The sequence below is a fragment of the Sarcophilus harrisii genome, chromosome 1 (genome assembly GCF_902635505.1).
Source record: "Sarcophilus harrisii chromosome 1, mSarHar1.11, whole genome shotgun sequence".
Lineage (NCBI taxonomy): Eukaryota > Metazoa > Chordata > Mammalia > Dasyuromorphia > Dasyuridae > Sarcophilus > Sarcophilus harrisii.
In genome coordinates, this window is record NC_045426.1 from 442,461,697 (window position 1) to 442,487,817 (window position 26,121).

Genomic DNA, 26,121 nt, shown 5'->3' on the forward strand with positions numbered 1-26,121 from the left:
TTTTTTTTCTTTTGATGTTGGGCTAAACATTTTCCATTTCTGCCCTTTGTCTTTCCCTAGAGGGAGATTGGAATACGTATCACAAGATGGATAATAGTAGCTCACATTTATAGAGGGCTTTAATACTACAATTCATCTAGCTTTGCAATGTAGCTTGCATAGATACCACTATACAGGAGATCATATTCTACCAAAGTAAACTTTAGCTTTTCTCTCACCAAGATGCATATGGCAATTTTCACAGTAGAGATAGTCCTATGATTTCAAAGTATTGAGTTAGAGATGTGTACTTGCAGCCTCTCTTCTATATTCTCCCCATACCAATTCCCAGGTACATATAGAGTAGAAATATATTAAGCCTTTATATGCTGTTGAAGTGACTGTATCCCTTCTTATTCAAGATTGTTTTAGTCATCTTCAAGGGTTTTTGAGACATTATTTTGCTTTTGCATTGTTCAGATTACAAAGCTGCTATATCTTTAGTTTCATAGGATCACCTATTTAGAACTATATAGGATCTTAGAGATTATATTTAGAACAACCACCTCATCTATAGATGAGGAAACTGGGGTGCAGAGAGACAATATGACTTGCCTAAGATCACAGAAGAAATGACAGAGGCAGGATTTGAATCCAGCTCTGCTAACTGCAAAGCTTTAACTCTTTCTGCTGGACTATGTTGTCTTTCTTATTTTTTCATCACTTACTCTATTCTCTGGTATCAGATCACATGCTGCTCATTTTCATTGATGCTATCCTTAATTACTGTTTCCAGCTCTTTTTCACTGATTTTCTTCTTGTTTTCTTTGTGTGTATCTTCTGCAATTAGAATCTAAGCTCTTTGAGAACAGACTGTCTTTCTTATTGCTTATATTTGTTCTGTAGTGCTTTAGCCCAGTGTCTGGAATATATTAAGTGCATAGTAAATGTTTGTTTCTTTTCATCCCTCCTTCTCTCTAATGTATTTTTCCCATGTTCCTTAACTTTTGTGAAAACCAGTAATAACAACAACCTGATTGTTGATGGCCATGACTAGTGATATATAGCTCTTCCTTTACTTTCTTCAATGAACTAAATAATTGCAATGCACTGATTATAGTCTTTTTTGTTATAGTTCATTTTATTAAGGCCTATGAATTTTGTTTCTATAGAGTTTATTCTTTTATATTAGACTGCTTCTGAGTTCTGGACTGTGTTCCAAAAAGGATGCTTTCTAGATGGCTGAAGTTCATTGTATTGGGATTTTTAAGGGCCCCAGGAAGAGATTTCTGCTTTTTTCAAAACACAATGAAATAATGGGTGTGCTTTCTTAAAAAGAGGGGAGAGGAATAAAAATTTTTTTGAAAAATGTCAACATACGATGAAGCAAAGTTTATAGTTTAACCACCTCTGAAAGAATAATATTCTGACACAAATTCACACCAAGATTTGATTAATATTATCCTATTTTTCTGAAAGCTGTTTTGATGATAGTAATCTTGCTATATGAACTACTTGAGAGGGAGTATAGCTAGGGGATATTATATAGCATGCTAGACACCAAAGACAAACTGCCTTCTTCACATAGGAAGGCAAGCCCTGATTCCCAACACTCTCCTAAATTAAAAAGGGAAAAAAATCAAATGAAATAATGATCTGTCCATTTAATGCTAATATGAATGAGACTAAGACCAATCAAATAAATAACATCAATCATTATAGTATTGGTTTAATGCTTTCATTTAAATTTTGGAAAATAATCATAAATATAAAACATTTAGAATGCTTTAGATTTAGAAAACATTTTCATAGCGTGTCTGAGTATTACACTTGTTTCTAGAGATTTGATCCTAGTTTTTGAGCTCCAAGAAACCCTTGAGTTTCTTTCTTCAACACCCTTATTTTGCAGAAAAGGAAGCCTCAGAACTTCCAAACTGACTCTGAGACAGAATTTGAACCTGATTCCAAATGCAGCACTCTATTTGTTATACTAGACTGGGCTTTGAGACCATCTAGATTAGTATTCTCGTTTAACAGCTAAAGAAATTGAGGCAAGAATATGAAAAATCAATTGTCCAAAGACAACATAGGTAGTATGTACCATAGATGAGATTTTAACCCAGCTCTTCAGGCTCTAAATACAGTGTTCTCTTTTTTATACCATATTTTTTCCTCCATAATTTTAGGTAGCAGGGTATCAATGTAAATACATGGTTGAATGCCTAGTACATATCTGAATGGAATAGTCTTCCATTCTACCACTATAGTGTGGTCTTCTTCACCACTATAAATTTGCATTGAGGTAACCCATAGCTATGCAGAACACACAATCTAAAAGTACACAAAATTTGAGAAAAAATTGTAATAAAGTGATCACAAGGGTACTTCTCTGATGAATTCAGGGATATCACCCTCAGAAGGACATATATTCACTATGATAGTATTTTAAAACTATAGAACAAATTTAAAAAAAAAACACCAAAGCTAATAAATGAAAGAATTTACATTGAACATCCCACCCTTCTCCTGGAAGCCATGTAGCCAGAACATAGATACCAAAAAACCAGGGATGAACCTTGTCCTTGAAAGAGGTGAAGTGTGTCTTTGTCTCCTTCCCATCTCCTTTGTTTTCTATTTTTCTTTTCCTTAATGCCCCATCCTACAGATGCCCATATCCTCAATGTGTACTCTGGTCTCCTATAGCTCAATGTGTATCCTGGACTCCCTCTGCCAATTCCAAGAAGTAAATACTTTAAGCACCAGCCCTATCCCTTATCCTGTACCATACTGTTATGGGCCAGAACTCTGAAACAAGGATTCTTACAAGGTGTTAAATAAATGGAATCAATAATACAATGATTATCTAATTTGGCATGGTGAGTTAATAGTTCTCTAGTTCAGTATGTACTTAGTACTTAATATAGTTAAACAAGATTCCCAACTATGATAATGGAGTATAAAACAGCCAGCAAGGACTGGACAAGATTCATTCCATCTTTGGTCAGGCTCCTGGTGGCTCTCCTGGGGGACTGAGAGACAGATTAATTCACTCCATCTCACACCACCGTGGTAGCAGGCTCTCCTCCTTCCCTTCTCCACTGAAACCAGATTCCGAAAGGCTCTCAAGAAAGCTAACAGGGGCCCAGGCAAGGAAACTAGATTGTGAAGGAGACAATAAAGATTTTTTTGGACTTTAACACCTGGCTATTCTTGTGATTACTGAACTGAAACAAAGGCTACCCCAAGATCTCAAGAAAACCAAACGAGAACATTATACCATACTATTAATTCTTCTGTTTGCTATTCCCAATCAATTGATGTATTTGAAAAAAAATCAGAGAAATAAATCCTCAACAAGGTGATAGTAACATTTTATCTCTCTAAAAATATTTGCAATAAATTCAAGTAACCACAATTCTTTGACTTAAAGAAATGAATCTTCATTGGCAAAATTCTTAGCCCTATGTGAGCAATATTTTTTAAGTAATAGAAATGGTGTAAGATAGACTGCTGGAATTTTGACCCCATCTCCTGCTCTAATATCAGTGTTAATTTTTTTTTCCTGATTAGAAAGAATCCTAGAAATAATTCTATGTATATTCTTCAGTGTCTTTTTCTCCCAAAATATAATTTTAATGTACAAGATAATACATAAAACAATGCAAACAACCATATTTCATATCCTTTACATTTATCTTGTAAAAGAAGAGAATGTAACCCAGAAAAGTTTGCAGAGGCATTATAGAATTACCAGTCTTTTAAAGACTGAGATGTCTCAGGACATCTAGTCCAATTTGTACCTGAATGAGAAGCTGCTATACAACACATCCAACAAGTTCATCCAACAGCCTTTGTTTAATAACTTCAAGTAAAATAGAATTTACTACTTCTAGAAACAGTCCATTACTCTTTTGTATAGCTCTGATTATTAATCAATTTATCAATCAGCAAGCATTTATTGATCCACTACAAAATACTTGCCACTGTCCTAGGCCTTGAGAATATAGAGACAACAAAGAAACAGTCTCTATCTTCCTGGACCTCTCAATGGATCCAGGAAAAATAACTTGTACAGACTATATATATATATATATATATATATATATATATATATATATACAGAGAGAGAGAGAGAGAGAGAGAGAGACAGACATAGAAAACAAATGCAAAAGAGATAAAATATAATTTGGGGCAAAAACACTAATGCTTAGAGAGAATATTGAAGATTTCATTTAGAAAATGACACTTGAACTAGAAAATGTAAGAGAAAGAGGTAAAGAAAGAGTAAATTCTAGTCAAGCAGGACAGACAATTGTATATGAGGTTCAAAAAGAAATTTACTTTGACTATACTGCAATACTCATGAAGAAAAGTAACATGTAGCTAGTTTAGAAAGGTAGATTGAGGCTAGATTGTGAAATACTTTAAATTTCCAAAAGAAGAGTTGTCATCTGATCCTAGAGTTCAGTGAGTAGATCATCCTTGTACTTTCTGAAGACTTTCCTTACCTTAAGTCAGAATCTATATCCCTTCCTCTTCCACCCAATGTTCCTTTTTCTGCTTTCTGGGGCCCAATTGATCAAATATAATTTCCATATGACAGCATACATAAGGATGGCATGTTACAGAAGTATTCCATTATTAGACATATTTTAGACTCTTGTTGCTTTCTTTAAAAGGGGATGAACAGAACTGAACCAAAGACAATAGATTCTGCCTAACTAGGTAAAAACCAATAAAATGATAACATATCATGTTCTGGGCATGGTGCTTTTCTTACTATAACCTAAAATTTAATTTTTAAGAAAATTACATTTTTGATTCACATAGAATTGAGATCACTAAAATCCACACTTCCCTTCTCTCTCATAGGAATATATTTATATATATGTACTTGTCTTCCCCCATTAGATTATCAATTCCTTTCTAATAGCAATTGTTTCATTCTTTAGATTTTTATGTTCAATTTTTATCAAAGTACCTGGAAGTCAGTGGTAGAACTGAAACTCAAACTTAGATCATTTGACTCCATACTATGGTTCTCTTTGAACTATCTTGAGTTTCCTTTTTCTTGGGAATTCTGAAAATATTGCCAGATTCTAAAAGAGAGCCATGAACAGGGTGGCTTTAAAGAAGAACTGTCTAGAAAGACTATTTCTTTGCTACTGTGAAGCATAGCTTTCAGTTTTATATTATAGCAATTGCTTGAATGGAATAATCCTAGAACCACAGAATTTTCAAATTGGAAGAGACATCAAGAACTAGTTTCCTTAATATGGTTTATAGTAAGGGCCTAATAAATAAATGCTTGTTGATTGGACTTGAACTAAGGAAAATTCCTCTTAACAGCTCACAAATGATCATCAAGCTTTTATTTGAAGACCTCAAGGAAGGAGGAATCTTCTAGGCCATAGCAAGCTCAGTTTACTTTGGGGTAATGCTAATCATTTGGAAGTTTACCCTATGTGTCAAGAATATCTCACCCCCCACCCTTAATTTTAATTAACATAATTAACAAAATACTCTCCATTCTGATATTTTTATCAGTTAGGAATGCCTATTTGATCTAGGTACAGAATCAACCAATCAAAGAATAAACTAGGTGAGAACAATTCCTAGATACATCCATTGAATCAATCAATCAATAAAAGGTTCAAACAAGTCTTTAATCAGTTTGGGAGAAATAAAGCACTTAGGTCATTGAATGAAAGCAGATGAAGTCAAACAGAAAATTTCTTGCAGTTGGTTGAAAAGAATCAGTCACTGCCTACAGGCAATTGGATAAAGCAACAAGCAGATTGGGAATCCAGGATGTAAAGGGCAGGTAAACTTTATGGTAAAGTAACTGGATAGCTAGATAGAGCAACAATTAAGTGGTAAGCAAGCCTCTAAGAAGGGGATCACTTGAGAAGGGAGAAGTTTCTGTTTCTTTGAATGGAAGAAAATCTGTTGAATTTCCAAAGATTGAAAGATTTGGATTCCCTATAAGCTTAAGTAGCAGAATTCCTGGAATATCAGTAGTTGGTAGAAACCTCTGAACTGGGAATTGAAGATAAACTAAATATAACAAGAAAATGCTAAACTTTAAGACTCTACAAGGGTACCAATTCTCAAAGTCCAACAGAGAACCATGCATGTCTCAGGCAAACTTCATGAAGATTCTGCAAAGGATGAAAATGACTTCCAAAAATGGGGACTTGTGATTTATCTTCTTGACACATGAGCTCTGTAAATTTGAGCCCACTTTCCCCTGGAATTGGTATGTATTGGGAAAATATGGCCCAGATTTTTTGAAATGATGTTTTTAACTAAAAATAAATATCCTTTGTAAAAGTTAATTGAATCTGGATTGCTAGTAATCAAAAAGAAACACACCAGATGGGGCTCATGAGCAACAGTACTAGAAATACTCCAAACCCTTCAAGATTACTTCCAGAGCCCTAAGGAGTGTAATACATAATTAACTGCTCTCTGGGCACAATGACAGTGCCATCCCAGTTTAGGAAGTAATTTTCAGATATAGCCTAAATTTGTCTTTCTATATGTTCTAATGATTGCTCCTAGTTCTTATTTTGGAGCGAAGAAAAAAAATAAGTCAAATCCTCAATTCTTCTTCATAACTTTAAAAGAGCTTTGCTGTGTTCCCCAATTCTATTCTTCTCCAGGCTAAGTTCATTTGAGTTTATTGTAATATGGCATGTTCTCAAGGTCTTTATTTTTAGGGAAGTTTCTCACCACTGATCTTACTCATGTTTTTTTAAAGGGTGAAGGCTGTAGATGACAGCTATCATGGAGACCAATCAACTTGGACCAAGGGTTCCACTATTTTATGCTTCCTACCAGTTCTCTACCTTAACCCTTAGATTGGACTGGATGAGTGTTCTGCTACTAGGGCGTTGGATTGGTTACTTCTCACTTTGGGGCCTCAGTTTTCTCAATTTTTAAATGAAAAGATTTGGGCTAACTGATCTGTAAACTCCCTTCAATCCCTGAGAGTCTATGATAAGTAGCTCTGAGCTGTAATTCATTAAGAAGATTTTTTAAAGTAAAAATTAATACCTGATCACCTTGTCTTCTGTCAACCTATACTATATGGCAGATTGAGTTCATTCATAGTTCATATTCACACATGTTATACCAGACAGTCAATCAAACATTTTACTGTTTCAGATTCAAAAGAGCAGCTTGAGAAAGTCCTTTAGTATGAGAAAGTAGGAAAATAATCATACTAGCTTGAATAATTTTCCCTTCTTTAAGTGCTAAAAATGGAAGGGGGATAGAATTAGGCCTTGATAAGGTTCTGACAAGAGACACCTAGAGAGTTCTTTCTTTAGTTTTGTCCTATCCATCCTGAAAAGCTGAATAACTATCTCCAGGCCCCTGATTAATAAGAATTTCAAAGAGAACTGATAATCATTTAAATATAATAGGATTATATTGAAAGTACTTGGGATGAGGTGTTCAGGACATTTAACCTCCTAGCAACTAATACAGACTACCAAAGACAGCTAAGATATTTAGGTTTTCCTTTCATTACTACTCCAAAAAAAAAAATACTGCATACCAAGAAACTCCTAATTTCCCTTGTTGCCTAACTCTTGTTTCAACAACCCCGGAACCCCGATCTATTTATTCTCCCCACAAATAAGCTCAGTATCAAGGATTGTTGGAACTTTTTTAGAACTTTCACCCATTCCCTTTGATTGACTTAGAGAAATGGTGTCCACCTGGAAACATATATGTCTTAAGATTTCTAGAAACATATCTCCTTCCTTAGGCTTGTCTAGTTAACTAGCAGGGATTATTGAAAGTCTTGTATGATTTGAATAATCCCACTAAAGAACTGAAAATAGCTAATTAAAGGGGTTTTATCTGTTCTCGGTAATGAAGAGTATTCTTTTGGGTACCAGAAACTTGCCAGGTGTCAGAAAAGAAAAATATCAACATTTATATCCTAAACTGAAGCTGTATCTTGAAGTATCTTGAAGCCTAAGAGCTAGCTCTAACCAAGCAGGGGCAAAAAAAAAAGAATGATAATAAGAATTATTAAATGCTAGTTCTCCTATTGCATCCTTAGAGAAATATCAAAATAGATCTCATTACTTTCTCTCTCAACCCACCCCCCTTTACCTGACTTTCTTTATTATTACTTTTTTTTTTTTTTCTGGGGCAGGTACCACATTCTTAAAGGTACTAAAATACAAAATCTAGATGGCTATAATCATCTCTGTACTTTCATCTATATTTAATCTATATTGTCAAGTCATACAGACTTTTTCTTCCTCAACATATTTCTCATTCATCCCCTTCTCTGTACTCATGACACAACCAGTCTCCTCTAATTCCTTATCACCTCTAACCTGAACTACTGCAATTAATTTCAAAGTCAGTCTTCCTCCATCTAGTCTTTTCTCTTTCCAATCCATTCTCCACACAGTTGTCAAATTGATGAGATTCCTAATGCATTAAACCACATCACTTCCAGACTCAAGATACTTGTATAGCTCTCCATTACCTTTAAGATAAAATGAAAAATTCCTATATTTGCCATTTAAAATTGTTCATAGTCTCTCTCCAGCCTATTTTTTCCAGGCTGAATATATACTAGTCTACATTTGGTTTACTTCCTGTTTTCCAGGTGACAAGTCCAGCCTTTAGAACTTTAGAACTTTTGGCTTATTTCAATTCTCATTTCAAGCACTCTCTCTTCCAATAGACTTCAGTTGAATCTCTCAGTAATCAGTAACCCTTAGAACTATAAGCTTCTTGAGGAAAGAGGCTATCTCACTTTTGTCTTTGTATCCTAGCAATTAATATGATATTCAACAGATAGTAAGCATTGAAATAGTTGATTTATTGCTGTATGATGTACTTCCGAGAAATTCTTTTTGAAGATCAAAGAAAACTTTAGGATTTGTTCCGGTCCTCCCCCAACCTTGATTGTAATGTCATATCCAAAGATAATTCTTTTTTGCCTAAGCCTGACCAAAAGATGCTAATACTACTTGATAGTATAAAAGAATACTTCGGTTCTAGAACAGAATTAGCACAGCCCAGTGGCATCCTCTGGGAAGCCCAGAGAAATGTGGAAAAATGGTAGACAGGAAGAGAATAATTAAGAGCAAGCTCCTAAACCTACCTGTTAGAAACAACGTAGGAATCAAGAGAGAACAACTTATTTTAGAACTGTCATTATGGGGAGAGATAGAGCTTGTTTTAGTACTTTATGGCTCATCATTCTAAAAATATACTTTATATAATCTTGTATATATTTATAATTAATGTATAATTAATATGTAAAAATACAATATTCATATATAATATTGTAAATTCTTAGCAAGTTGGGAGACAGTATTGGTATGTTAGGAAAAGGAAATGACCAAAAATCTTGCAGGAAGTAAAAAGGAAAGCATTTATGCCAAGAGAAGTCAAAGTAGATTTGGGTGAAAAGATTTGAATTCAAATACTGAACTGTGCTCCAACTACCTATACACTGTTGGGCAAATGGCTTTAATTCTTTTGGCCTCAGACCTTGAGATAATCGAAAGTTTCTATCAATTCTAGATTCTATGAAATTAGAAAATCCTCCAAGCTATACTTGGGTTCTTAGTGTTATGTGAATCACTGGCGCAAAAGTAATACAGACAACCAAAAAAACCCCAAGCCATGCCTCTTATACTCAATTATCACAAATTCTTTCAAAACCCATGGCAAAATAGTTATTCTGCCATTGTGTAGCAGAACAGAGAGACGATAGAAAGACAGAATTATGAAAATTTTTGAAATCTCCATGAGGCAGAGGTTCTATATTCTCTACCTCTATCCCAAATAACAGAAAGAATGAATGACAACACCCTAGATGGATCAACATTACTCTAATTTGGCTAACAGAAAGTATTAAAAGTCTCAACATCTAGTACCTTGAGTCAATCTGTCTAGGTAAACATAAAACATAGAGAAAGAAAATCTTGCTTTTTCTCCTTAAAATTGGAAGCAGCGAGTTATAATTGGAGCTGTAAGTTGAACATTCTCCCTTCTTTTGGAACTTTAACATCACTAAATGTGGCATTTTAAAAATCTAAAATAGTTTCAAAAATGCCTACTGCAAGAGGTGGTATAATGTAATAGGAAGATCACATGACAAGATAGTTTAAGTAAATTGTTTTCAAGAATGAGTCCTGATTTTGCCAAAAATTTTGCATTGATGTTATCCACATTTGCTAGTATAGATTTAATTTTACAAGGGTTTGTTTTTTTTTTCCTTAAATCTCCAGATGTTAGAAATATCAATAAATTTTAGTTACTCTATTACTATTTTACAAATCAGTGAAAACAAAAGAATGTGAATCCATCCAAAACATTAATTTTGACTTTTTAAAAAATCACTCTATGTTCTAAAGTCTCTTAAAATTTTTTGGAGAAAAAAATTGGAATAATGGATGCAAATATGTCTCAAGTTCTGAGTGCTATATCATCTAACAAACTTAAGTATCTTTAAGAGATGTATTTTTTTTAACCAAATTCTTTCTAGTTCCCTATACTTTTCCTAGTCATGTAAATTTTGTGAACTGATTTTAGTATTTATTAAAGGTTTGTGCAGCATCTTTAAAGCTTTTCCTCCCTGGGGACTTATGTTACAGGCAGAGGTTTCAGAAACATACCTGAAATTAAATTAATTGTATATGAATAACTAGGTCTAATATTTAATTAAATGTAGTTTAAATTTTCTTTCATTTATACAAACATACACATCACATATATTCATATAAATAATGAAAATAATAAATTTGGGCATAATGAATTTGGGCAAAACGTTTCACAATTAAAATTTTAACCTTTTTAATTCTCATTTTCTGAATAGATATATTACATATATATATGCCATCTTATTATCATTAATGAAAAAAAAAAGACTTTATCATTTGCTTTGGGTGCTGAATTTTCATCAGTTCTCCTTTCTGACTTTCTTTAGTTCTACCCCGATTTCTTATAGGCACTGAAGATATAATATAGGGTTAATTTTCATGGCTATAAAGGTTGGGAAACATAGTAGGATTTTTGGAATGCATCCCCAAAACTATAATTGCTATTATATTCTTACATTTTTATGCTAACTAATCTGGTTGTGTGAAATATTTATAGCATTAATAATGTTATAACTATAAAAGGACAGACTCTGAAATAGTATATAGAGAAATAAACCCCAGAGTCATGAAAACTTGTTGTCAAGACCTGCCCCTGAGACATGTTGGCCATATGAATACAAGTAAGTGACTGAACCTCTCAGCATCTCTAGACAACTCTCAAAGACTATAAATTTTAGAAGAGTTTCTGATTTACATAAGTGGGAGATTTTAATTAACAGTTCCCCACACCAATAAAATCTTATTTCTAGATTAAATAAAAAAAGAAAATAGAAAAATTAAGTTCATTCTTACCAACATTCTGATAAAAAAGCAGCTTCAATAATGAGTTTATTCAATTGAGGTGATATCAATGGGCATGCAAAATGGGAAGAAAAAAAATTGTCCAACTATATTATATTTGTTTGATGTAAATGTGACTTAAATTGTGTCATTGTTTTATATATATCTATATATATACATATATATGTATAAATGAAACTCTTCCCCTTTATTTCATATCAATTATATAATATATGAAGGGAATTAATGCCAGTATATAAGACCAAAAGCTATTCCCCAATAGGTAAGTAACCAAAAGATATGAAGAGTTTTCAAAACAAGAATTGCAAACTGCAACTATAAGAGAAACTATTTCAAATAATTAACAGTGAAAGAGATATGAATCAAAACAATTCTGAATGTGAAGCCCCACACAGATAAACTGGCAAAGATGACCAAAAAAAATGGGAACAGTTATTCTTGGAGATGTTATAGAAAGACAAGACCACTAATATAGTGTTGTTGGAGTTATGACTTGGTCCAATCATTCTGGAAAGCAATTTTTAAGTGTCAAACAAAGTAAATAAAACAACCATACTTTATGACCCAGAAATTCTGTTCATAGGCATTTAGCTCTCTCCCAAGGAGGCTAATATTAGGTGCCATTAAAAAAAATGACCGTTTTCAATTTGTACTATCAAAGAATCAGAAACAAAGTAGATGCTATCAATTAGGGAATGAATGACTAAATAAATTGTGGTACAATACTGAATATGATGAATAAAAACCTTGAAAAAACTTATTTGGATTAATATCGAGTGAAAAAAGCAGAACCGGGAAAACAATATATACAATGACAATAACAAATTAAATAGAATAACAATAAGCAAAAGTGAATATTATAGAAATCTACATAATCTATATGCCCTACACATTTGATGAAAACTTCAATATGGGGCACTGGGAAGATCATAAGTCAAAGTCAAAAGACATAAATTCAAATCTTGATTCTGCTACTTATTAGCTGTATGACTTTAAGTAAGTTACATAACATCACTGAGCCTCAGTTTCCTCATCTGTAAACGGAGGTCAGATTACATAACAGCTGAAGTCATTTCCATCTCTAAATCTATATTTGTATCATTCTATTAAAAACATGCAGCTCATCCTTTATTCCTAATTGAATTAATTATTTTCACATCAGAATTTCATCCTTTAGAACAGATTGTCCTTCTAGGGCCAACTTTATCTAGTGGTTCTTTAGCTCTCAAAGAAGATAGAAGCAAAGGCAGGTAAGTGAGAATGAATAAAAAAGAGTTGCATGGTTCTGGAAAAATAATGCCAGGAATAAAAGAATTCAGAATGAAATGATGCAAGGGTTTATATTTAGGACAAACCCCCCAAAAGACTTTACTAGCCTTTTGGAGCTAAAGCCTAATTGGAATAAAAGGAAGATTTTTTTGTTCAAAAGGCCTAAGATTGTAGTTACACTAGATGAATAGAATAGTGATCATGGATGATAAAGTGAAGGCAAAATTACTTTATTTCTATTTTGCTTCTGTTTTCTTTATTGAGAGATCTTCAGATTGAGAAATACAGAAGAAAAGTGTTTAATGAAGAAGTGAGATTCAAGACAAATGAGCTGAGGAGAGCATTTAGCTACTCCTTGATGAATTTGAGTCACTAAGGAAAGGAAAAAACCGCATCTCAGAGAAATGAAAGAATTTTAAATATGAATGATTTTTGAAAAATTTTCAAGATTAGAATTTTTTTTACATAAGATTACAGATTAGCAAATGTCATTCCTATTTTCAAAAAAGCAAAGGAAGTAGATTTCAAATTAGGGGCCAATGAACTTCATTTCAGTTCCTAACAAAAAAAATTGTTCATTGAAAAGGCATGATTTGTGAAAACTTTGAAGGAGAAGCGGTGTTGCCATGAGCTGACATGGGCTCACCAAAATCAAATCATACTGTATTAACCTCATTTTGTTACTATTGTTTCAATAAAATTTTTAGACTAGTCTATCAGAAAAATTACTTAGACATGTCTAGATACATACATTCACACATAAATGGATGTGGATATATATGTATATATACAATGTATATATATTGTGATAGTTATATAAACATATAGCTCTATATCTATGCATATCTTATTCACATGAAGTTCTTAAAAGTTTGTTGTTTTGATATTAAATATATAGATTGGAAAAAAATTAACAGTCTTTAACATATATATACCCAGAAGCAAAATGAGAACATATGATGTGGATGGTAGTACAATGAGGCAGACTGAGGAATAATTACAATACTGAACCCAAATAGTATTTATCAATTTTTAACAGATAGGACTTTTATAGAGGGCCTTGTTCTTGTTTTATTCAATGGTTGTTTGTTTGTTTAATAGATGAAATAATAGCTGAAATGAATATCAACTGTGCAGATGATCCAAAGTTAGGAAGATAGCTAGCACATTAGGTAAGGATCCAAAATGTTTCTGACAAACCAGAATGGTAGAAACTAAGGAACAAGTGTAAAATTTTATATAAAAATGCGTGTGTGCACACATTTGTATGTATGTGCACATATACATGCATGTGTGTATATAAGCATTTACATTATGTCCATATATTAATATATATGTATGTGTATATATAAATGGATAAAATTAAAATTATAGATGGAATACATATCAAATATATGGATGACAAAAAGTTGGGAAGTTAATAGAATCACAGAATATGATATATTCACAAAATGTTTCTGACAAACTAGAATGGTAGGACATGAAAATATACAAATGTACTTCAGAAAAAAAAATCACTAAAAGATTCTCTTTTCAATACATAGGCAGCTTTCAGGATCTAAGTCAAGAAGTATCTCTTTTGTACCAGATACTATGCTATGTGCTGTGCATAGTACTCTACTCTTAAGGAGCTCACAGTCTTTTGGGATGCTTTGGAAAACTATACTTTCTTTTAAACTATTTCATAAATTAGATAACATATAAAAATTCCTTTAATACATATAAATGACAACTTGCTATTAAAAATCTTTAGCATAACTTCCAAAGTACATAATATTCATGTGTTGCCTGCCTCTGGCAAAATTGTAAAGATGGCAAAATTGTTTTTGGTTCTTTCAACTTCTGCTTTCTTTGTCTTCTCCCATTCCTTTTATCTCTTCCCCAGGTACTGATACTGTCAAATTCTTCATTGTTACCAAAGGAAATAATCTTAAAAACTCATTCACGGGAAAATGCTTAGTATTTAAGATATTATCACTTCCCAGAATTTGTGCATTTTAAGAAGGAAGAGAAAGAGATTATGATGATGATAATTATTAATACAGAAGAGTGAATAATTTTTAAAAAACAGGATTCCAAGCATCAAATTTTTAATGGGGATGTTTCCAAATGCACCTGAAATTATATAACTAACTCAGTTCTGAATGCCTACATTCATCTACATGGAAGGCAGATCTATTCAAATAAAGCCCAATTTAATCTTTTGGGGTAACACATCTTTTAACAATTCCAGGTTAACTCAGCTTTTTAAGATGGAAAAACTTGTTTGTAAATCGGACTTAACTTATACATCGATGAGACCAACAACAGAGTCTTTCTACCCTGGGTTCCAATCTGCCTCCTATCCACATTTGAGGAGCTATAAAGATCCTCTTAACCCTTATTTCCTTTAAAGTAAACCGTTAAGGAGAATTTTATAAGATAGAAGGTTATTTATCTGCAGATTCTGCCTGGAAAGTTAGTATAAAAGAATAACAACTGGAAAGCAATCTAGGCAGTATGTTAGAGAAGAATTTACTAGGGTTAGATTGGGGGATGAAGAAAGAGGGTGAGAAATTAACATGTTTTTTTTTTTTCTTTATCTTTTTTGCATTCCCATTGTTCTTTCTTCTCCTTTTTGTACCTTTTCTTCTTTTGCTATCATCCCTACCCTGCATATGCCTAAGTCTTTTAAGCTGACAAAGGTTTATTGTATTGCTAAATGCATGGACCACAAATATACTTATAATACTGCATAGAATTAAATTTTATAGAACTCAAATCAACACTCAGATATTAAATACTTACTAAATAATATTAAATACCTACAATATAAAGATCACTGCACAAGATGTTTAGCTAAGATTCAGGCCTTGCCTCCAGGATGTAGTTCTTACATCAAAAAAGTAGTCTTTGTCTCTGCAGGACACAAATTAGAATTACGCAGGGAGCTGGAAGGAAGCTCGGGAGTTCAATTAGTCTAAATCGTACATGAAGAGGACTCTTCTCTACAACTTTCACAAGTGGCCATCAAACCTAAATGAAGACCTTCGATGAGAAAAAAAAAACCCTACTATCTCGTAGCTGTTTTAGGATTTTTACTGTGGGTCAGTATACATTGTCAGGAGCTCTTTTTTCCTTGCATCGAGCTTATATCTACCTTTGCAACTTCTAAACTCTGCTCTCAATTTATCCTTGTGGTACCAAGCCAATAATAAGTCTAATGCCTCTCGAGTTTTCACTTCTTAAGTTTATTCATTTTTTCAATTGAATTTATGAATGTTTTTGGAAACCCTTTCTACTCTAATTTTAGAAAAACCAGGTTGGATTGGTCTTTTTACCTTGGTGTGGCAATGGGACAAATTGTAGAAGTGCGTTTTTGTTTCAACACTGAAATAACCATCCACAATCCTTCTGAACTCAGATATGTTAAACTGGACTAAAACTGAATTGCTTTGACCCAAAGTTGTAGTTGGAATGATTTGTAAAATTCATATTCTCATAAATTAGAAAAGACTAGAAGAGACCTTGGAACTCATTTATAGATAGACAAATAACTTCAACTCCCTTTGCCTCAGTTTTTCATGAACAAAATGAAAGAGTGGCATTAAATGACCAATATCCAGTTTAAGGGATAGAGGAAGAGAACACAAAGTGATCTTCTAGGCTTCTAAAAGCTTTTATCTGAACCTTATGTCCCATTTTCAAATTCATGAACCTATGATTTAGTCCAACCTTTTCATTTTAAAGATTAAAAAAAGAGGCCTGAGTAATTTACTTGATTAGCCTAAGGTAAAATACAATAGGCAGTAAGCAGAAAAACCAAAATTTGAAATCAAGTGATCTAATTCCAGATAGATTCTTTTCTTTCTCTACCTTACTACATAGTCGCTATTTTGAAATAGACTATGTTGTTATTATTGTTGAATCATTTGCAGTCATGTAGTCTTTTCTTGGTAAACTCAATTTTTCTTGGTAAATATCTTGAAGTTATTTGTCATTTCCTTCCCCAGTTCATTTTATAGATGGGAAACTGAGGCAAAAAGGATTAAATGACTTGCCTAGGGTCACAAAACTAGTAAGTATATGAGGTCTGATTTGAATTCCCACAACATGAGTCTTCTGAATCTCTACTTCACTTTGCTTTATGCTAGAGTGTGGGTTCAGCCTGAAAGTGAACTTGATGTGAAATATGTACAGTAAAGCCCAAAGAAACCAGCTGTTATAGAAGCAGGTTCATGGTTGTTCTGCACATACCAGCTCCTCCTTCCTCCACTCTGGGCCAAGACCCTTTCATCAGTATGGGGCCTGGTTAACATATGACTGAATTGCATCACTACACAGCATCATAACACTCATTTGCATTAATGAGTAATGGATGATTGATCTTCTTTCCCCAACAAAAAGTAGAAAAACAAATCAGAGAAATAAGGTAATTTATTTTCTAGTAGCATATTTGCCTCAATTCCCCAAATGTCATCCTTAGGTAGGTATGTAGACAAAGTGCTTTATATATTCTGGTTATAAAATCACTATCATTAAGGTTACATTCCTCAAACAAAGACATAAAGTGATCTATGAGGGGAGGGAGTCACAATCAATCAACAAGTATTTATTATGCATTTGCTATTACTAGGCAACTAGATGCTCAATATATAGAGTGTTGGACTTGGAACCGTGAAGACCTAAATTCAAATCTGGATCAGACACTTACTAGCTGTATATCCCTGGCTAAGACACTTAACCTTGTTTGCCTTAATTCATTGAAGAAGGAAATGGCAAACCATTTCAGTGCCATTTGCTAAGAAAATTGGCATTCTATTGTCTATGGGATCATAAAAGTTGGACATGAATAAACAACTGAACAACAAAAACATACAGGACAGTGTATTAAGCTTTGCTAATACAAAGTAAGGCAAAAACACAGTCCCTGTCCTCAAGGAGCTTGTATAACAGGGGAGCCAACATATACATAAATTAGTACCTAAAAGAGGAATACAAAGAACATTGGGGGTGATCTTAGAAAGGATGATACTAAAAGGGGAGGGACCTAAAAAGCATTACTTCAGAAGGTGATACTTGAGCTAAGTGTAAAAAAAAGTCATGTTAAAATTCAGAAATAGGGGGCAAGAATATTGCAGGCATGATATACCAGTATAAAGTCACAGTCAACAGATAGATTTTCATATATAAGTAACAGCAAGTAGGCCAATAGAGCTTCATTATACAGCGTACAAAAAAGCAACAATGTGTTAAAAGAATATAAAAATATGAAGGGGCCAAATTGAAGAGCTTACATTGAATCCCTGAGGTAATGGCGAGCCACTGGAGTAATGTAGTCAGAACTATGCAGAATCATATTGATAATTGTACAGGATAGATTAGAGTAAGAAGAAAATTAAGGCAGAGAAACCAGTCTGAAGTCACACAATAGCCCAGGAGATGAAGACCTGACATAGGGTGGTTATTATGGGAGTGGAGAGAACCAGAAATAGGCAAGGAATGCTACAGAAAAAGAAATTATATGATTTGGCAACTAAAAAGGAAGAAGTCAAACTACTTACTTCTATATTTTGGCTTGTTTAGTAGGAAGCTTGGGAAAAATAGGTAAAGAGCATTGTATTTTTTCCATAATATTCTTATAAATTGGAAATTGATATTGATTGATATGTATTTTATTAAAGAAATTAACTCCAAAGAGAGGTTACATTTAGTAAATTTTTGTAAGTCACATTTTCCTGTATAATCACATTGATCACACATCCTACCTAAAGAAATAGGGAATAAGAAGAAAAAGAAAAGATCCTGAGATATTTGGGGAGGGCAGGTCTGAGACAGATACTAAAAGGATAGAAGAAAATCTTTTGGAATATCAGTAAATAATATAAAACACTGGATACCTTGGAACAAGATGAAAAAATGCTAACAGGACATGAGTGAGGGTAGTATTCCAGTAACCAATTTCACCTAGCTTTACAATTTGACATGAGACTAAATGCATTATTTTGACAAAAAAAAAATATTTTTACTTCTTTGGATTGGGTACAATAGTATAGCAAGTAAGCTAGTGTACTTATACCTAATATAAGCTTAATTTTCATCTATATGTATATGTATACATAAAACCTCATACATGACATTTTTCTATACTTCTAAAACCAAAATTCTTTTTCATGTCTGCCCACAAAATTACTCCTTTTAATCTTTTGAACTTGCCTCTTTCTCCTATTCTATTTACTTAAATTCTCGATCTAGTAGTTATCATTGATTATTTATCTTTTTTCATGTGCTATATTTAATCAGTACTATCTTGTGAATGCTACCTACACAATATTTCTCATATTCGCCCATTCTTACTCCACTCACATCAGCACCTCCCTATTTAGGTCCTCATTATTTCTAAGTTATAATTCTGCAATAACTTTCTGTAAATATATATATATATATAATATATATACATATACATATATATATATATATATATATACACACACACACACACACACACACACACACACCACACTTTGATTCAACCTTTGCACAGCTACCAAAAGATAGATTTAACACACAAGTCTGACCATTTCATTCTCCTACTCCAGAATTTCCAGTGGCTCCCTGTTACCACAACATACAAACTTAATTGTTTAAAAGTCTTTTACAATCTGACTTCAGTCTACCATGTCAGGTATATTCACCTTCTTGCACTTATATTCTTCAGCTAAACTGGCCTAATTGCTATTCCTTGTACAAAGATCTTTCATTTCTAAATCTTTGCACATACAGCCCCCAATGAAAAGTTTGAGATTCCTCTTCTCCTCATACCCCTTAGGATGACCAGTTTCCTTCAAGGTTAACTCAAGTGCCAATCTTCTATAAAAGCCCTTTCAGGATTCTCTTCAGTTGATAGTGGACCTTTCCCCAGCCTGACAATTATTTTGTATGTTTTATTTTCTTATATAGACTATTTCCTCTTGGTGTAATATAAGCTTCTTGAAGTCAAAGACTGCTTTTGTCTTTGTGTTTCAAGTGCCTAGCACAGTGTTTCATATATGTAAGTACTAAATAAAAGTGTGTTGGATAAATGAAAGTTGTAAATAGTATTCCTCAAACATAACACAACATATTACCTGCCCTTGGGGAAAAAAGTGCCTATACTGAATTAACTTTTTTATTCTATAAATCATGTTATAGCAAAAGTTTCATTAAAAAAAAAAAACAGAAGCAGATAAAAGGATCAGAGCTAACCAATTACATTATTATTGAAAAAAAAACCCAATAATTTATAAATTGCTATTAACTAAACATTTATTTGACCTTATGTGTAAGTATTAGGTCTACACATATTGTCCCAGGATAGAAAATATTATTTCAAAATTCTACTTATCTTTGGACATAATAATAAAATAGAATAATTTGAATTACAATTTCTTTTTAAAAAATCCAAATGCTGGAATTAAATTTCACACTACGTTTCAACCCTGAAGTGAACATAAATCTGAAACTAATAAAAATGGCAATAATTTCCATAGTTAGGTTAATATTTAGCAGCAAAGAATAACTTTTGTTTATCTCTGAAAACAGTTTTCTAAACACATGCCTGCAATAAGATTAAGTGAAACATGTTTTTGGTTTCTTAAATTCATAAACATATTCCAATTTCCTTCTGCACAATGATTTTTATGCAAATATGTACCATACAATCTCGTGACCTCTAGTCACGATGGCAATCTAGTGCCATCATACTAGGACAGTGACAGTTCAATAATTGGAATGGCACATATCTGGTATATTTGATTTTGAATTATAAACTTAGATATAAGTCTATTGAAATGAAAATACTTGTGACTCCCTGTTAATTCTAAACTGATCAGGTTATCATTGTTCCGTATTAGAAAAAGCTAATAAGATGGTTGGAACTAATTGTTCCACTTTGATTTTCTTTTCTCACATTCTTTCTCCAACATACTTACTTTCATTCTCTCTTGGTCCTTGATTTCTAGTTCTTAACCCTAGTTTTTCATCCATAATATGGATAATGAGAAAACCCCAAAAATGTTCCTTAGGAGATTGTTTCACTATAAAGTTACCTAGAGATTAAATTCCACTTGGGCTTCTTTTGTTCACGATAGAGACAATCTATGCATTCACTATTTCCAGTTGATTTAAAATAGAAATATGCAAACAGCATTATGGAATCCAAACAGAGTAGTCTATTTCACTTCTCCCCAATATAAAAAAAAAAGGGAGAAAATTGTACTGTAATTAAGGTTTTAATTTTGAAGGAAAAAATTAGTGGGCACTTCACTTTAGAAAAATCGTATAGGTTCAGTCGAAAAGCAGATATTGCATGGTATTTGCATTTCCTGCACAGAGAGCAAGAGCCACCAGCTGACCATGAAAATTCTTGACCCCAACTGACAGAAGGCTGGACTGTAAATCCAACCTGTAAAATATTGCAAAAGCCTCCTTTGTTCTTTTAGTTTAACTGTCTAGAATTGTGTATTTGTTATTATTTTTTTTTTGTTGGTCTCTTTGGAAACATTTGTTATGATTTGGATATAGAGAACACATAATTGTTGTTATAAAAATAGATGATTTATTCCGTGGTAAAACATTTTTACTTATTGATTTATTCATTAATCAAATATTTGGGTGCTGAATATGTGAAGGTCAGTCTACTAGGGACTACTAGGGAAAACAGTGATGGGAAAATTAACAGACATGTTATCGATATGCTTATGTTTGCCATTGAACCAAGGCAACTGAATTTAGAAAACTATTAAGTTGAAAGCACTCATACATTAAAAACTTAAGAAATTCCTAAAAATATAAAATAGCTTTGTTAATGAAGCAAAATATATTTCTGTACTTGGTTCTCATCAATTTTGGTTTAAATGTATTCATGAAAAAGTTGAAATCAAAATCAAGGTGATCCTAAGTTCCTTTTGTCTAAGTTTTATTTCAAGATTCAACTTTGTTTTCAGCTTTAATAGAGGAAAACTCACCTAAGTGGTACTTTCTTTTTACATTAGAAAAAATATAGTGCTTTGTACTTCAGAAAGTTCTACCGTAAAATAAAAAGTGTTTTTTAATAAAGGTTTTGACCAAAATTGCTTTTCCTTTTAAAAAATATAAATAAGCAAATTCAAAGTAAAATATTATTGCCAAAACCTGAATACAGCTATGCTTATTTTTATTTTCTGTCATCGTTAGCAACAGACATAAAGGTATTCTGTTTTTAAGTCCATATGGAAAGATCATCAACACTTTCTGCCTCTGGGTCTTTTGCCAAAATACCATATCCCACATGCCTTTTACCTTAAACATAAAAGAAAAGGTGTTTTTCTGGTCAAATAAAGAAATAATTTTTACTAGCATGCGTCTAATGTTTAAGCTGCCTAAATCCTGCCAAAGACATTAAAACACCATCTGTAAAACAGATTTTCATTAAATTGATCATTTTAAAGTTAAGCAGCTAGGCAGATGATGCTTTAGAACTAACCTTTAACCTTTAACCTTCTTAAACTAGAATTAGGTCACACACATCTTTAGGTAATACCATTTTAGTTGGAGAACAGAAGAGGTAATCTAGTTAAATTGAACTGACAAATTAGTCTTTATAGTGTTCTAAATCAATATGTTGTCAATAAGAGAAAAAAAGGAGTTTACTTATAATTCAATATTTGCTTTTGGTAAATGCTAATTCTTATTTTTTTCTTTAAAATTTAACTTAGTATGTGAATATCATTGTGAATTCAATACTTGAACTCATGTAATTACAGATCATTAAATCAGAAACTCACAAACTACTTTGTCTTATTTAAATATTTTCTCCATATTTTTCTGTTATAATTATTGCTTTTCTTGTTATTATCCAGATTTTCTCAATTAAAATTAACATTACATATCAGCCAATTACATTTTGGGGGCACAGAGCAACTAAGCTTGCTGTTTCTCTTGTCCTTGATTTGCTTGACAACGATTTCATGTTGGGCTGCCACACAGAGCAGCCACCATTCTTTTGAATGAATACAAATGACATCTTTAAAATGGTGTTGATAAGTAGTGATGTACAGATATATACAATATAAGGACAGAGGTACAGTTATAATGATATGTATAACACCATCATTAATATCGAAGCTTTCCAAACCTAGAAAACTCCAACTTTTCTTCCTAATAAATGAAAATGCATTTATTTGGTTGCTATGGAACATTTTTGTCTTTTAGTAGCAGTTACTAAATGCTTTTTGTTGGATACTGTAAATGATTATGGCTTGATTTTCTAATACCAAATTCTAACAGTCTAAATATAAGGGTTCCCCCCCTCACTGAAAAGCCACAATATAAACTGTATTCATTGAAAGCATAGACTGCCCCCTCCCTGCCCACCCCCCACCCTGCTATTGGCATTACTATACTAGGAGCTGTAATTAAAAGATGCAGTACTAGGAAAGTTAGACATTTTTTTAAAATTCATAATAAAATGAATAATGCAGGAGAGGCAAGACAAACTTTTTTCTTTGCAATATTGTGAAAATAAAACTATTTGTCTGAGTAGTCAGTTACTTTTCCACCAGACAAGCTTTGATTTCCCTAATACCTTTGAAATCTATGCTTGCAAACAGTAATTCTCTTTAACCTTTCATGAATTGATAAACATTCAAAGACAATAGCAAACTTCCTGCGGTGAAATTTATGAAAGCAACTTCCATAAAGAATGGTCAATCACTGTAAACAACTATTCATTCCTCTCTAAAATGAAGGGATTGCACTGGCCTGATCTCCAAGATTCCTTCCAACTTTGACATTCTATTATTCTATCCAAATAAGACACCTTCAAAAAAAATTTAAGAAAAAAAATCACCATTCTTCATGTTTCCATATGATATTAATAAAGTGGAAAGTTTTGCACATTTCCATCTTATATGCCAAACATGTTAACTTAATTGTTAGAGGAGCTAGCTGCTTGAGTGTAAACACAGTTCATGAATATTCTATATGACTCCTAGGGCCTAGAGCTATTATTTATACAAAATTAATATTTTTCTTCTCCTAGATATTCTGAGAGTTTTAATACTTTGAACTAGCAATAAAAAGACATTTATAAACTTTCATCAACTAACCAAAATCACTAAAGTATAATACAATTCCTCCTTTGTATTTTATTTTTAATATCATAAATTTAGAAAACTTCCATCTTATGTTGAGACCTCATTCCTTCAAATACTAAAAGCCAACTCTAACACTGTCATTCCTGACTTATAAAGCACCAATATCGAAAGAAAGACAATACATATTCAAACACCAGGTCCATAGCAGTATCTATAGTATTTCTATGTCCTATAAAACTTCAAATTGGAAAACAAAAACAAAAAACGAACCAAAAAACCCCCACCAAAATCCTAGTTTTACAAATAGAACTAAACCAACAAAATTAAGAATGTTTGTATCTAAGGTAGAAATCCACAGTTTGTCCTCTCTTGTATGCTTTTTAAAAAAATACAACTTGAAAAAGCATAGATATTATAATCAGTAGTTGACTCCTGATAGTTTAGTTATCAGTGATTTCTAGTATAAATCAATAGATAACACTTGCAAAATGGATTTTGTAATCATATTTAGAGCTTGTTACAATGACTAATGGTTTGCAATATTTCCTGAATTTTAATATCCTCTAGACAAAAGAAGTTTTTAATAAGTTACAAAGTTATTCATCATAGAAATGGATGTGTTACATTTGTATATGAACCAAGACAATCAAGCCAATCCAGTAAACACACTGCAGAGAATAAATTACCCAGTAATTAGGGTTTGGAAAAAGTCATGACAAGTTATGTAATAAATGGTGTTCATCACTTGCACATATTCATCACATCTGCATAGTCTTTTCCAGTAAAGATAAAAATATATTTGCCATATTCTGAACATATTTATTGATACCACACCCTTTTAACATCTGAAAAAAAATCAAGACTGGCTTGGGATAGAGGCATGTGAAATGATGACAGTGTTTACTTTTGAACACTTTCTAATAATGCTCTGTGAGTATATGTTTACTCTGTGTTACTGTGAACACGGAGGAGAACAGTCATGTTTTGATAGATTATGTTTGTCAACAGGCTCATATGCCAAAAGATGATGTCTTTCCCAACTCAGAACATGGATTTTCCCTTCTACCCTCCACCCCCATCTTGCTCCCAGTCAATAAGTATCTAGTAACAAAGTTGCCATTAAAAAAAAAAAAAAAAGGAAACCAAACAAATCATATCACCTATGAAACTATATGTAAAAGTAATTTTATCTTGGGAAGCTAAGGATCCAATTGGTATTAAAGAAATACATGTAATTGGACATAAAATAGTTTCCCTGAATAAATTCTTCAAGTTCCATGTACCATGACTAAGAAGTATGGTTTTAGTACTGTTAACCAGAAAACATGTTACTCCATTCTTTAATTTGTTCTTTCCTTAAAGGTTTGTGCTGCAAGCTTTGAAACAGTTAATTTCCTTCTCTACTTTGTGCCAACTGAAATGGATGTCACTGCTTACCTTGTATAGTTTCAGGGCTGCCTCGTGCCTGTGATTGGTGGTATGTAAGCGCAATTTATCCACACTGTTGGTGTAGTAGTCACAGGCGTTACATTTTAGGTGAACTGGGTTGCCAATGGCGATACACTTCAGCCTCCACTCATTCGTTTTGCCCCCTTCTTTAATATGAGCCACCAGTTGATATTTCTGCATATGTTTGTCAGTCTTGCAGTGAAGCTGAAAGTTGGCTTTGAGCTGAGTGTTGTAGTTACAGAGCTTGCACTGGTAGATGTCTCCAATTACAGCCCTCCACTCCTCTTCAGGGAGAGAGCGTTCACTGCTCACATGTACACTTAGGGCCTCCAGGCTGTCAGAGGTGAATTTGTTGCAAACAGCACACTGGAATAGCTTCAGCGCTGGGTCACTGATATAAGGTGACAGCTCTCCTGCAGTAAGGAGGGACAGGTCATCACCCATTAGCTGACCACTGGCAAGCCGGATTTCAGGCGGCAGCTCATTATTTACTACAGGAAAAAAAAATTAAAAGGGAAAATAGAGACCAGAAAACATAGTACACACAAAGGAATCTGTAAAATAAAGTCTTGACAAGGAGTTTGCTTTCTCTAGAGCTTACACTATAAAAAGCTGTAATAGGATTGAATCAGGATCAATTACAATCATCCCTTTCAACTTCTAAATTCCCTCATCAGATAGCTTTAATTACTCCTACTGGGCATGATGTCATTCTGAAATTTGTATTTTCAAAGGCAAGAAAGTTGATCAATAAAGTAACAAAAATTCTCTTGTAATCTGAGAGTCTTAGATTAATTTATATAAACGCTATTTATTGTGTGATATTATATCTTATATCTTATAAGCTGATAAAATTAGTCTACTACATATGTATGATACATAAC

The 26,121-nt window shown here is 32.8% G+C and overlaps 1 protein-coding gene across 3 annotated transcripts in view; it reads right to left on the reverse strand.

The window, feature by feature from the left end:
• Positions 1-26,121, reverse strand: part of ZFHX4 (zinc finger homeobox 4) — a 209,052-nt gene that overhangs the window by 156,244 nt on the left and 26,687 nt on the right. For 2 of the 3 annotated variants that reach the window (XM_023495959.2, XM_031946241.1), the window contains exon 3: positions 25,226-25,728. In XM_023495959.2, coding sequence (XP_023351727.2) covers positions 25,226-25,728 — 503 coding nt within the window. The remainder of the gene's footprint in view (positions 1-25,225; positions 25,729-26,121) is intronic. The other variant, XM_023495960.2, reaches the window with a different exon arrangement.